Raw genomic sequence first — 13,656 nt, forward strand, 5'->3', positions numbered from 1 at the left:
ATGAACATCTAACTTTTTTTCACAAAAAAAATACTTCAGGTTCAATTTTTTTTATTTTACCAAGGGTAACAGGAGAAATTGGACTGCAAAAGTTATTGTGCAATTTGCCCTGAGTACGCTGATACCTGATATGTGGGGGGACGACTGTTTCGGCGCATGGCAGAGCTCAGAATGGAAGGAGCGCCGTTTGACTTTTTCAATGCAAAATTGGCTGGAATTCAGATCGGACGCCATGTCACGTTTGGAGAGTCCCTGATGTACCTAAACAGTGGAAACCCCCTACAAGTGACCCCATTTTGGAAACTAGACCCCCCAAGGAACTTATCTAGATATGTGGTGAGAACGTTGAACCCACAAGGGCTTTACAGAAGTTTATAACATACAGCGGTACAATTAAAAAATCATATTTTTTCCACAAAAATGATCTTTTCACCCCAATTTTTATTTTCCCAAGGGTAACAGGACCCTAAAAGTTATTGTGCAATTTGTCCTGAGTACGCTGATACCCCACATGTGGGGGTAAACCACTATTTGGGCGCATGGCAGAGCTCGGAAGGGAAGCAATGCCATTTGACGTTTTTGGCTGGAATTGAGATCGGACACCATGTCGCGTTTGGAAAACCCCTGATGTACCAAAACAGTGGAAACCCCCCACAAATGACACCATTTTGGAAACTAGACCCCCTAAGGAACTTATCTAGATGTGTGGTGAGCACTTTGACCCCCCCCCCCAGTGCTTCACAGAAGTTTATAATGCCCGGGCGTGAAAATAAAAAATTCGTATTTTTTCCACAAACATGATCTTTCAGTCACCATTTTTTTATTTTCCCAAGGGTACCAGGAGAAATTGGACCCCAAAAGTTGTTGTCCAATTTGTCCTGAGTATGAGGATACCCCATATGTGGGTGAAAACTACTGTATGGGCACACGTCGGGGCTCGGAAGGGAAGTAGTGACGTTTTGGTATGCAGACTTTGATGGAATGGTCTGCGAGTGTCATGTTGCCTTTGGAGAGCCCCTAATGTACCTAAACAGTGGAAACCCCCCACAAATGACCCCATTTTGAAAACTAGACCCACTAAGGAGCTTATCTAGATGTGAGGTGAGCACTTTGAACCCCCAAGGGCTTCACAGAAGTTTATAATGCCAGGGCATGAAAATAAAAAAATGGTATTTTTTCCAGAAACATGATCAATTAGTCCCCAATTTTTTCATTTTCCCAAGGGTAATAGGAGAAATTGAACCCCAAAAGTTGTTGTCCAATTTGGCCTGAGTACGCTGACACCCCATATGTGGGAGAAAACTACTGTATGGACACACGTCGGGGCTCGGAAGGGAAGCAGTGACGTTTTGGAATGCAGACTTTGATGGAATGGTCTGCGGGTGTCATGTGCGTTTGGAGAGCCCCTGATGTACCTAAACTATTGAAACTCCCCACAAGTGACCCCATTTTGGACACTAGACCCCCCCACGGAACTTATCTAGATGTGTGGTGAGCACTTTGAACCCCCAAGTGCTTCACAGAAGTTTATAACACTCGGACGTGAAAATAAAAAAATCATTTTTTTCCACAAAAATGATATTTTTGCCCCCAATTTTTTATTTTCCTAAGGGTAACAGGAGAAATTGGACCCCAAAAATTGTTTTGCAATTTGTCCTGAGTAGGCTGATACCCTACTTGTGGGGGTAAAACACTGTTTGGGCGCATGGCAGATCTTGGAAGGGAAGGAGCACCATTTGACTTTTTCAACTCAGAATTGGCTGGAATTGAGATCAGACGCCATTTGGCATTTGGAGAGCCCCTGATGTGCCCAAACAGTGGAAACCCCCAATTATAACTCCAACCCTAACCCCAACACACCCCTAACCCTAATCTGGGCCCTAACCCTAGCCCTAACCCTAGCCCTAAGGCTGTGTGCACAGGCTGCGGATTTTGCTGCGGTTCCGCAGCGGTTTTGGCTGCTGCGGACCCCAGTACCATGATTCCCTATGGCAATCAAAAACCGCAGTGCAGACGGTGCGGAATTTTCCGCGCGGATTATCTGCGGTTTTCAATCCACAGAAAGAATTGACATGTCAATTCTTTCTGCGGATTCTCCTGCGGTTTGCCATCTCCTCTAATGAGGAGATGAAAAACCGCAGGACAAAACCGCAGAGCAATCTGCAGGTAAAACCGCAGGTCTTTTGACCTGCGGTTTCACCTGCGGATTTTACAAAATCCGCGCGGATGAATCGGCACCTAATCCGCAGCGTGTGCACACAGCCTTACCCTAACGGGAAAATGGAGATAAATACTTTTTTTTTAGTTTTATTATTTTTCCCTAACTAAGGGGGTGATAACGGGGCGTTTGACTTACTATTTATGGCGGTTTTTATGTTTGGCGGCTGTCACACGCTAAAAGACGCTTTTTATTGTAAAATAGTTTTTGCATCACCACATTTTGAGAGCTATAATTTTTCCGTATTTTGACCCACTGAGTCATGTGAGGTCTTATTTTTTGCGGGACGAGTTGACGTTTTTATTGGTACCATTTTCGGGCACGTGACATTTTTTGATCGCTTTATATTCCTATTTTTGGGACGCAGAATGAACAAAAACCAGCGTTTCATGAATTTCTTTTGGGGGGGGTGCGTTTACACCGTTCCGTGTGCGGTAAAATTGATAAAGCGGTTTTATTCTTCGGGTCAGTACGGTTACAGCGATACCTCATTTAGGTCGTTTTTAATGGGTTTTATGCAATGAAAACTATTTTATATAAAAAATAATTATTTTTGCATCGCTTTATTCTGTGAGCTATAACTTTTTTTATTTTTTCGCTGATGATGCTGTGTGGCGGCTCGTTTTTTGCGGGACAAGATGACGTTTTCAGCGGTACCATGGATATTTATATGCGTCTTTTTGATCGCGCGTTATTACACTTTTTGTTTGGCGGTATGATAATAAATCATTATTTTTTGCTTCGTTTTTTATTTTCATTTTTTAAGGGGTTCGCTAAAAGGGTTAACTAATGGGACAGTTTTATAGGGCGGGTCATTACGGACGCGGCGATACCTAATATGTGTACTTTTATTGTTTTTTTTTTTATTATTTTCAAAAAATGAATTTATTGGGGAATATTTTTTTTTTTTTTTACTAATTTATTTGGCGATTTTTTTAAATTTATTTTTACATTTTTTTTTAATTTTTTTTTTACTTTATTACATAGTCCCAGGTGGGACATCACTGTCCTGTGACAGATCGCTGATCTGTCACATCACAGATCACTGTGACAGATCAGCAATCTGTCACAGGCATTGAAGCAGACTTCCTCTTGCCTGCGCTTTGCAGGCACTGAGGAAGCCAGCTTCCTCAGGTCCCCGAAGGCCCCCGTCGCCATCTTGGATTCGGGGGCCTGGAGGATAGGAGCCCCCCCGCAGCAGCGCTGCACATTGCGCTGCCGTGGGGGGCTCAGGGAAGCACGGAGGGAGCCCCCTCCCTGCCGATGCTTCCCTTTAACTCCCGGTACACCGCGATCATGTTTGATCGCGGTGTGCAAGGGGTTAACGTGTCGGGGGCGGTCCGTGACCGCCCCTGACACATAGTGCCGGGTGTCAGCTGTGATAATCAGCTGACACCCGGCCGCGATCAGCGGCGCTCACCACGTGGGCGCCGCTGATCGCGGTAGACGTACTATCCCGTCCACGGTCATACGGGCCCGGGTACCGTGGACGGGATAGTACGTCGGATGTCAGGAAGGGGTTAAAATGGGGCTGAGGGACAACTCTGCCTGTCCAAGATGTGGGGGGTCTGGTGCCGGAATCCTTCATATGATGTGGACTTGTCCCAGGCTATCTGCGTTCTGGTTTAATGTCATTAACAGAACAGAAGGGGCTTACGGAAGTGTTATACCCAAAAACCCACTGGTCTGCATACTGGGATATGTGGAGGAAATTTAAATAGTTAATAGTGTAAAGCTTGCTATAGCCAGACTACTAAATGTAGCAAGGAAGCTGATTGTGAGGAACTGGATCAGGAAAGAACCACCTTCTGGGAGAGAGTTTGTGAAACAGGTGTCTTGTAAAATCCAGTTGGAGGAAAGGATATATGCTAAAAGAGGCAATTCTAAAACCTATGAGAGGTTGTGGAATCCCTGGTTACAATACGGTACAGTTAACTGATGGGAATGTGCTATATTTTACAATGCTGGTGTTGTGGATAAACCATTAATACCCGGACATAGGAACATTTCTGTTTTGTATGGTTTGATTGACAATATGTGTAAAGAGGATGAGTAATGGTAAATTACGGTGTAAGAGAAATCTTATGGAGAAAAGAGTTATATATGCTGTCTACATGGGGGGGGGGGGGACAGGGATGTTCAATTTGTAAATCTACTGTTTGTGGAAGATTTACTGTATATTCTGTATTTTGAATTCTGATTAATAAAAATCTATTTGATCAAAAAAAAAAAAAAAAAAAGAGAGGGCCTGTGAGTCACTTACTCTACGGGCCGATGTAAGGGCCACTAAAATAATGGTCTTTAGGGTGAGATATTTTACTGGCAGTTGGTGAACCGGTTCAAATGGCTCTGTCGCGTGAGCTTCTAACATGAGGTTTAAATCCCACGGAGCTATTCTTGGTAATGGAATTGGTCTAGACCTCTGGCAGGATTTAATATATCTGGCTACCCATCTGTTTGCCGCTATGCTGCAGTTATATAGAGAGCCTAGTGCTGAAACCTGTACTTTAAGGGTATTTACCGCTAGGCCCAGCTGTAGTGCTGCCTGTAAGAATTCTAAGATGGCCTCAATCGGGGGTTTTTGGTCTAACGGCTTCCCCAGGAACTGCAGAAACTTGTTCCATGTTCTACCGTATATGTTAGTTGTTACTGGCTTTCTACTTTTCATCAGCGTAGCCACCAACCCAGGAGAGAACCCTCTTTCTTAAAGGTGACCTCTCAAATTCCACGCCGTCAGATGGAACCCCTTGACTTGCGTGTGGAATACTGGACCCTGAGCTAGCATGTCTGGAATCTCTGGTAGTACCCATGGATCTGAGAGGGACATCATCTGCAGTAGCGAGAACCAGGGCCTTTTTGGTCACAACGGGGCTATTAAGATCACTCTGGCCTGATCTTCTCTTATTTCCTTCACCACTGCTGGGATTAGAGCTACTGGAGGAAAGGCGTAACCCAGTTTGAAATTCCACGGAATTTGCAATGCGTCCACCGCCCATGGTTCTTCTTTTGGGTTCAATTAACAGAATCTCTTTACCTGCCTGTTGCTTTTATTGGTAAGGAGGTCTATTACCGGCTCTCCCCAGAGTTGTACTATCTTCTGGAACACTAAGTGATTTAGGGCCCATTCTCCTTGCCTCAATGTTTTGCGGCTTAGGAAATCGGCTTGTATGTTCTCTACCCCTCTTATGTGTAGTGCCGTTAGGGAAAGTAGATGTCGTTCTGCTCTGTGAAAAATTTTGTTGGCTTCGTTCATTAAGGAGTGTAACCCTGGTGGTTGATATACGCCACTGTCACTTTGTTGTCCGACATGATCCGGACATCGCGGTCTTCTAGGCTGGGAATAAATATTTTTAAGGCTTTGTTTATGTCCCGTAGTTCTTTTAGGTTGGAGGATGCATTTTGCTCTTGGTGTCCCCAGGGTCCCTGGGCTGCCTGTCCCGTCAGGTGCGCCCCCCCATCCCGAGAAACTTGCGTCCGTCAGGATCACATCGGACACTGGTCTGTGCCATAATGTTCCTGCTACCAGGTTTGCCCTGTCTAACCACCATCTGAGAGAGTTTTTTGACCTTTAAGGAAAGTTCCAGCCTTCCTTCCAAACGCCCTCTTAACGATTTCTGTGCCGATAGGATCTCTGCTTGCAGTTGACGGGTATGAAATTGTGCCCATCTGACCGCTGAAATACAGGCTGTCAGGGTGCCCAGTAAGGACATCACACCCCTCAGGGTCGTGTGAGGCTGGTCTATGGCTGCCAAGGTCATATTCCTCACCTTTTCCACCTTGGCCTCTGGCAACAGACAAGTTTGTTGTTCCGAGTCCAGGATGAACCCTAAATATATTTGCCTCTTTAGGGGTTGTCGTCTTGACATTCACCTTCCAGCCAAGTCTCTGTAAGGTATCTGTTACCCTTTCCACCTGTTCTGTGCAGTGATGTTCAGAGTTGCCCACTAATAGAAAATCGTCCAAGCAGGGTATTATAATAGTGTTGTGGATTCGGAGGAAGGCTGTCATTTCCGCTACGTCTTTCGTAAACACCCTCGGGGCTATGGATATGCTGAATGGAAGGGCTCTGAATTGAAAATGCCTGAGGCTGCCCTGGATGTAGAGAGCTACCCTTAAGTATTTTTGGTACTCTGGATGGATCGGGATGTGGTAGTAGGCATCCTTTAGATCGACTATGGCCATAAAACAATTGTGGTGTAATAGCCTTATGGCCGAAGTTACTGACTCCATTTTGAAGGTCTGATTTTCTATCCATTGATTGAGGCCTCTGAGGTTTATAATCGTCCTGAATGATTGGTCCGTTTTTTTTTTTATTAGGAAGAGGGGTGAGTAGAATCCCCTGCTCTCCTGTTCGCTTGGGACTTCGGTCAGAACATGTTTGTCTAGCAGACCTAGGATTTCTGCCTCCAGGGCTAACTGCTCTTCTATCCCCTTCCTGATGGGGGTCACCACAAATGATGCTCTCGGCCGTTGAAAAAAGGGAATTTGAGGCCTTTTTTTTTTTTCTTTTTTATAATGTTTAAGATCCAGGTATTGGACGATATACTTTCCCAGGCCTGATAAAAGAGCATCAGTCTCCCCCCTACTGGGATACCGGCGTCATTGTGGGGATTTTTTTGCGGATGAAGCAGTTCCGCTAAACATGAATCCAGACGCCTTCCTTTTTTCCTCCCATCTTTTCCGATCCCCCGGAGGACGGCCCCTGTTGAATTTTCCTCTCTGAAAGGGCGGCCTTCTTTGATCTCCTGGAAATCTGGGGAAGCCCTTCTTTCTATCACTTGCTTTTTCCAGGATGTCATCCAAATTTTTTCCAAATAGAAACTGTCCATCACACGGAAGAGAGCACAATTTGGCTTTTGATTGTAGATCTCCAGGACAGCCTTTAAGCCATAATGCACACCTCGCGGCGTTAGATAATCCTGTCGCCCTCGCCGTCAGTCTCATGGAATCGGCAGAGGTGTCGGCCAAAAAAGCGGCTGCTCCATGTAGAAGATACATATCCGCCAAAATTTTTTCTCTTGAAACTTTGGATGCAAGTTTTTCTTCCAGCTGCTGTAGCCAAATCATTAAAGGGGTTGTCCAGGCTTTTCACATAATCTCAGTACATATCTGGGCTGCAGAATTATGACAATAAGTTATTTACTTTCTGTCACTAGTTTGCACGGTTTCCTAGATATTCTGAAATGAACGTCCAAGGGGGGGTGTGTTATGGCATTGAAATGAGAACTAGTCGTAACCTCCTACTCTACTCCAAACATGCCCTCTATAGCAACAATCCCACCCTCCATAGCTACAGGCCCTCCCCGTCCACATGAAGCAGCCCTCATCACACAGTAACAAATTCTTCCCCTCCAGCAGCCTCAGTGCAGACAGCAGAGAGCTGCTCCTCCTCCAGACACACACTGAGCAGTTTTCTATGGAAAGTGAAACTAGTTAGGCTAAGTTCACACGTACCGGAACACTCGCAGAAATTACCGTGAGAAATCCGGAATTCCATTCCGCGGGAAAATCGCATTTTAAATTCCTGCGATTTTCAAGCGTAAAAACTAGCATTTTGCAAGCGTATTTAGCTTGCAAAATGCTAGCGTTTTCCAAGCGATCTGTAGCATCGCTTGGAGAACTGATTGACAGGTTGGTCACACTCGTCAAACATAGTGTTTGACAAGTGTGACCAACTTTTTACTACTGAAGCCGCCTATGCAGCATCAGTAGTAAAAGATAAAATGCAAAAAAAAATAAAAAATGGTGTTATTCTTACCGTCTGACGTCCCGTGCAGCCGTTCCCAGTAATCCTTTGCGAAAATGCCCGCGATGACGTCAGTTCTCGCGGGATCGCGATGTCTCGCGGTAATTCGCGATGACGTCGCGCGAATGACCGCGATCCCGCGAGAGCGGACGCCATCGCGGGCATTTTCGCAAAGGATTACTGGGAACAAGAGCGTGGAGAGAAGCGGGAAGGCTGCGCGGGACACCGGAAGGTGAGAATAACAATATTTTTTATTTTAAATTCTATTTTTTACAGGGATATGGTACCCAAAGCCCGGAGGACAGTCTCCTCTCCTCCGGACCGTGGGTACCATCCGCAATTGTTCTGCTTACTTTCTGCATGGTGTGCACAGCCACATGCGGGAAGTAAGCGGAACAATGCATTCCTATGGGTGCGGGATCGCCGCGATTCCGCAAAATTAATGAGCATGCTGCGGTTTTTACCGCAAAGCGATTGCGCTGCGGTAAAAACCGCAGCATTAGCACAGCATTGCAGAATCCCATAGGAATGCATGGGATGCTTATTTTTCGCGTTTTCGCTACAAAATCGCGCGGTTAAAACCACCGCGGAAACGCGAAAAAAAAACGCCACGTGTGAACTCAGCCTAAGGAGGAGGGAAAATCGTCCTGTATTCTGGGACACTCCATGATTACAATACATAACTCATTATCAGTAATTCCTTCCCTCACTGTCCCAGGCTGCTGGCAGCAGTGAGAACAGACTGTGTGATGGCCAGTGATGGGGGTCTGCAGCTTCTAATCTGCACAGGGGATGGCAGTCACTGATGTAATCTGTTGTGTGACAAAGCCTCTGCTGTGTGAATGAGACAGCTCTGTGTCACTGATGTCTTCGCACAGCAGCAGATTTGGTGCAGTGTATGTGTGAGCACTGTGTCTCTAATGACAAATACTGATGGGAGCAGCCTGTCCAATCAGCAGCTGTAACAGTGTGAAGTGTTGGGGGGTGTATGTATGTATGTATTGTGCTGCTTTTACAAATACAGGATCACTGCTGTGTTCTTTCCAATGCTGGAATAATGATAAAGATGAGTGCTGGTGCAGTTTACTGCCAGCCAATGAGTGGGCAGTGGGTGGTGCTGGTAACTGGAGCTTGCTGGGAGTTTGGTGGAGCTTCGCACATACACTGCACCAAATCTGCTGCTGTCTGAAGACATCAGTGACAAAGAGCTGTCTCATTCACACAGCAGAGGCTATGTCTTAGGTAGGAATCTGCTTTCTTATCTAGCGGGTCTCTCAGTACACCTGAGTCTTCTAGGGGCAGGGACGATTTTTTTGATGATCTGGACACTGCTGCATCAATCTTTGGGACCTTGTCCCATATTTCCGTATCTTTAGGCTCAAAGGGATATCTCCTTTTTGAGGAGGAAGGAAGGCTTCCTGATCTTTTAGGCTTCTTCCATTCTCTTTCAATGAGTGCCTGGATTTTCTCATTGACTGGAAAGGTGCGCTTTTTCCTTTCCTGTAACCCCCCCCGAACATGACGTCTTCTAGGGACTTAGTCGTTTTCTCCTCCTGTAGGCCCATGGTTGTTCTAATGGCTTTAAGGAGAGCATCCGTATCCTCTACCGGAAAACACGGCTTGCCCCCCGTATCACTATCCGGGGAGGAGGAGGACGTGTTCGGCCTGATACTCAGTCGAGGAGGAGTCTGATGAAGAACTAGGGAAGTCTCTCCTACTCTTTCTTTTTCTCTAATAACATTTTAAGTGAGCCTTCTACCTCAGATCTGATGATTGATCTGAGGTTAGTTACCAGGCTCGGCACCTCCTCCGCCATAGTTCGCTGGATACAGCTAGCGCAAAGGTCCTTTTGCCCATCTCTCGCTAGGGGGCTTTGACATATGGCACACTCTCTATTTCTTTTGCTCCCTGCTTTTTTGCCTTTTCCCTAAGGAAAAATAACACACAAGAAGGACCCTATTAGCATTGGTCTAACATTCACGAAGATCACTCACCACCCATAAAGTCGGGTACCGGACTCGGAGGCTGTGTTGGAGCATGTGGTCTGTGCTGTCTCGATCTCGAGGAATCCCCCATCTGTGGCTCGGGCAGCTGTTGCTTTTGCCGCTTGAACGGCTGCCATGCTTACGTGCAGACGTCTGCGATGGGGGCAGAGATGGTGGAGACGGTGAACGTTCCTGATGTGACCCCATTATATCACCTGGCCACCTGCTCCTCGTCCTCCTTTAAATAGGTCCGTCTGGTGAGCGATCAGTCTTCCCATCCCCCCTGCGACCGTCAGCCGTCGCCATTCTTCTTACTGCGGCCGGCGTCGCACCATGCGCCATCTTGCCGTCGCGTCTGTGACGTCAGCCGGCGCACTCCCAGGGTGCCCTGCGCCGCTGACGTCAGACGCCGGAAACCGCCCCCAGCTCTCCCTGTCATGTCGGGCGCGCGCAAGGGGAGGGAGGCACAGAGGAGCGCCCCGCTACAGAGGCCGCCTAACCGCACCAGCACGAACCCGGGGCCTGCGCTTCCAGGCCGGGACGGCCCTGGGTCCATTTTCATCCATGACAGGCACCGCCGCTTTCAGACTGGGATCCCGTTCCAGGACAGGAACCTAACTGAACCGGGGGAGGTGCCGCCACTTAATTTCAGAAGGTTCCTGTCCTGGCAGGGCGGATCCCTCTCTCTCAGGTTTGCTGTCATGGGTGAAGGGAAAATTTTGAGTTAAAATATAAATGCACTGGAGAAAATAAAAAAAAAATAAAGGACGTAAAAATGATATCATGGTGCAGACTATGTAAGCAGAGCCCAAGAAGAGACCAGAACAGGGCGGCATCAGCAGGAGAAGATGAAGGAGCTGGGGAACATGTGGGAATCCTTCCGGCCTTTATTAATTACATTTAACATGTGGCAACCAAATGTGCAGCTCCATCTGCTGCCAAGCTCCGGGCGACGAAGACACGCCACGATTTACATGCCAGCGCCAGTCATCTGACCGGTCTGTTTTACATGAGGTCTATTACTGACAGTGCGGGAGAGGTAGATGTCTATGTTAACTGTGAAGCAAATCTGATATCCCACAGCCTGACCTCTCTCTGCCTCGTCACCCCTGTAATATGTACAACCACCAAGGTGTCTGATCTGCCCTTCTGTCACCTTACAATCCCAATCAGTACTGGGGTATGGAGGGTATTTTGCCGCTTTCACTTGCAGCAAATTTCATAGAAACCGCCCCTGTGTGAGCTTTGTACAAGACGAGATCTATGAAGCATGTCGAGGATCATGCCCAACATTCCTGTAGTTTACGACCCCTACCTGCATTTCTCCTTTTTCATCCTGTTTCACTGGCTTTGCAGCCTCTGTTGCGGCATTTTTAATGCTCTCTTTACAGCAGTTTATCAGCACTTCGACCACATAAATAGGATCCAGATCTCCAGTATTTGGCTAAAGAAGGGATTACAAGAAAAGTCACTTAAATGACACTTAAAATAAAAAATCTGGACTATGACATTTATTGAAACAAATCTTAGAAACACAATATTCATCCTACTTAAAAATACAGTTTAGCCATGTTTCAGCTGCTCTTCTGTTTATATGCTGTACTCTGAGGACATCCAGATGGCGGCTCTACGGTTTCATGGACTGAACAACACTCACATTTGACCACAATTTACCATTGTACATCTAGATATACAAAATTTATACTGACGGTCATATTTTAAACACATTGCAATACTATTACTGATCCTGTACTGATCCTGAGTTACATCCTGTATTATACTCCAGAGCTGCATTCACTATTCTGCTGGTGCAGTCACTGTGTACATACATTACATTACTGATCCTAAGTTACATCCTGTATTATAACCCAGAGCTGCACTCACTATTCTGCTGGTACAGTCACTGTGTACATACATTACATTACTGATCCTGAGTGACATCCCGTATTATACCCCAGAGCTGCACTCACTATTCTGCTGGTGCAGTCACTGTGTACATACATTACTGATCCTGAGTTACATCCTGTATTATACGCCAGAGCTGCACTCACTAGTCTGCTGGTGCAGTCACTGTGTACATACATTACATTACTGATCCTGACTTACATCCTGTATTATAACCCAGAGCTGCACTCACTATTCTGCTGGTGCAGTCACTGTGTACATACATTACATTACTGATCCTGAGTTACATCCTGTATTATGCCCCAGAGCTGCACTCACTATTCTGCTGGTGCAGTCACTGTGAACATACATTACATTACTGATCCTGAGTTACATCCTGTATTCCCCAGAGCTGCACTCACTATTCTGCTGGTGGAGTCCCTGTGTACATACATTAGTGACTCAGCTGCAGTACCAGGCATGGCCACACATACATACAGCGCTGCAGCTAAATAATCATTGAGGAGGCCTTTGGGATTTTCGCTTGCTAATTATTGGAGGACCCCACAGATCAAATATCAATGGTGTACCCTGAGGATGGGCCAGTTTTAAATTTATTTTAGCAATTGTACAGTAAGGTGCCTTGTTCCCTGACTGAGGAATACTCTGACCAGTCATCCTAACAACAGAAGACCTAACGCCACCATTGTGGAGTCTTACAAGAGCGCGGCCTGCATACAATGCAGACGATTAACATCTCGGCCGTTATATGGAGCTTTTCTACGTTCTTGCACCGGATCACAGTGCGCTCGTTGCTTCCATCAATGCTATTAATGCCACCCACACATCCTGCAGGTGCACAAGCTCAGATCTGCCCACATATAGTAACGCCAGGACCCGGTGACTCTGCCACTGTTCACACTAGGTAGGTTTTAACATTACAGAGTGTAGTTACTATCCCAATAAGGTACACCATGTCGTGGTGGGACAGCTTTATGCTTTTTTTTTTTTTTTTTTAAATCAATGAGTGTTTACTAAATACCCCATGTTAATTATTTACTGCACTTGCTTTTTTACTTCTTTATTTTCATTAGGGTATATGCACACATTGTCTGTTTTTGGTTTTGCTAGTAATGCCGGTATGTCCAGCCTATTTCTACTCCCTTGTAGAGATGAGCGAATTTATTCGGATTTGAATGCGATCGGCAGTGAATATTGTTTTTGCAATATTCGTCTAAAACATCCGAACGTCATTAGAGTCAGTGGGAGTAGAAATTACCGAATATGTTCAGAACCGATCATAAGACAAACATTCGGCATGGATAGTGTTTGAATATGTCAAAATCAGATTCGGGGACAAAAACTTACAAATTCGCTCATCTCTACTCAATTGCAATTCTTTTCCACAAAGTACATACATTAGAAGACAAAAGCCCGTGTTATGGCAGCCTGTGTGTCTGCGAAGCTCCCGCAGCATCCTCTGGAAGTGTTATCATGGGGTCGGGGAGCTAACCAAGAATTTAGTATCTCCTAGAAGATGCTTGGTAAAGAATCATGTCCTTAGAACAGTCACTGTGTGCCGACAGTCCCACTACTTGGACAACCCGTTATTAAATGTTGGTAAATAAAAGGACGTATACCCCCCTTTTGAATCAGTACCGTAATAGTAATGTCATCTCAAGGTCTCCATGTGCTCGGGTGATGTGATTCCACAAAAGAGCAGCAGCTAATAAGCTGTAGCTCTCACACCACTGCCAAGCGTCCGCATTGCATCCTGGGGATGAGTGAGCAGCATAGCCCACCGGAGGTAACAGATTATAATG

General features: G+C 46.0%; 1 protein-coding gene across 1 annotated transcript in view; it reads right to left on the reverse strand.

Moving 5' to 3' along the window:
* Positions 1-13,656, reverse strand: part of MTREX (Mtr4 exosome RNA helicase) — a 170,757-nt gene that overhangs the window by 37,257 nt on the left and 119,844 nt on the right. Inside the window, exon 19 of the mRNA XM_073559936.1 lies at positions 11,265-11,393. Within this exon, the coding sequence (XP_073416037.1) occupies positions 11,265-11,393 (129 nt within the window). The remainder of the gene's footprint in view (positions 1-11,264; positions 11,394-13,656) is intronic.

This window comes from Dendrobates tinctorius, unplaced genomic scaffold (assembly GCF_039654945.1).
Source record: "Dendrobates tinctorius isolate UK_male_01 unplaced genomic scaffold, ASM3965494v1 ptg000285l, whole genome shotgun sequence".
In the NCBI taxonomy this organism is placed as follows: domain Eukaryota; kingdom Metazoa; phylum Chordata; class Amphibia; order Anura; family Dendrobatidae; genus Dendrobates; species Dendrobates tinctorius.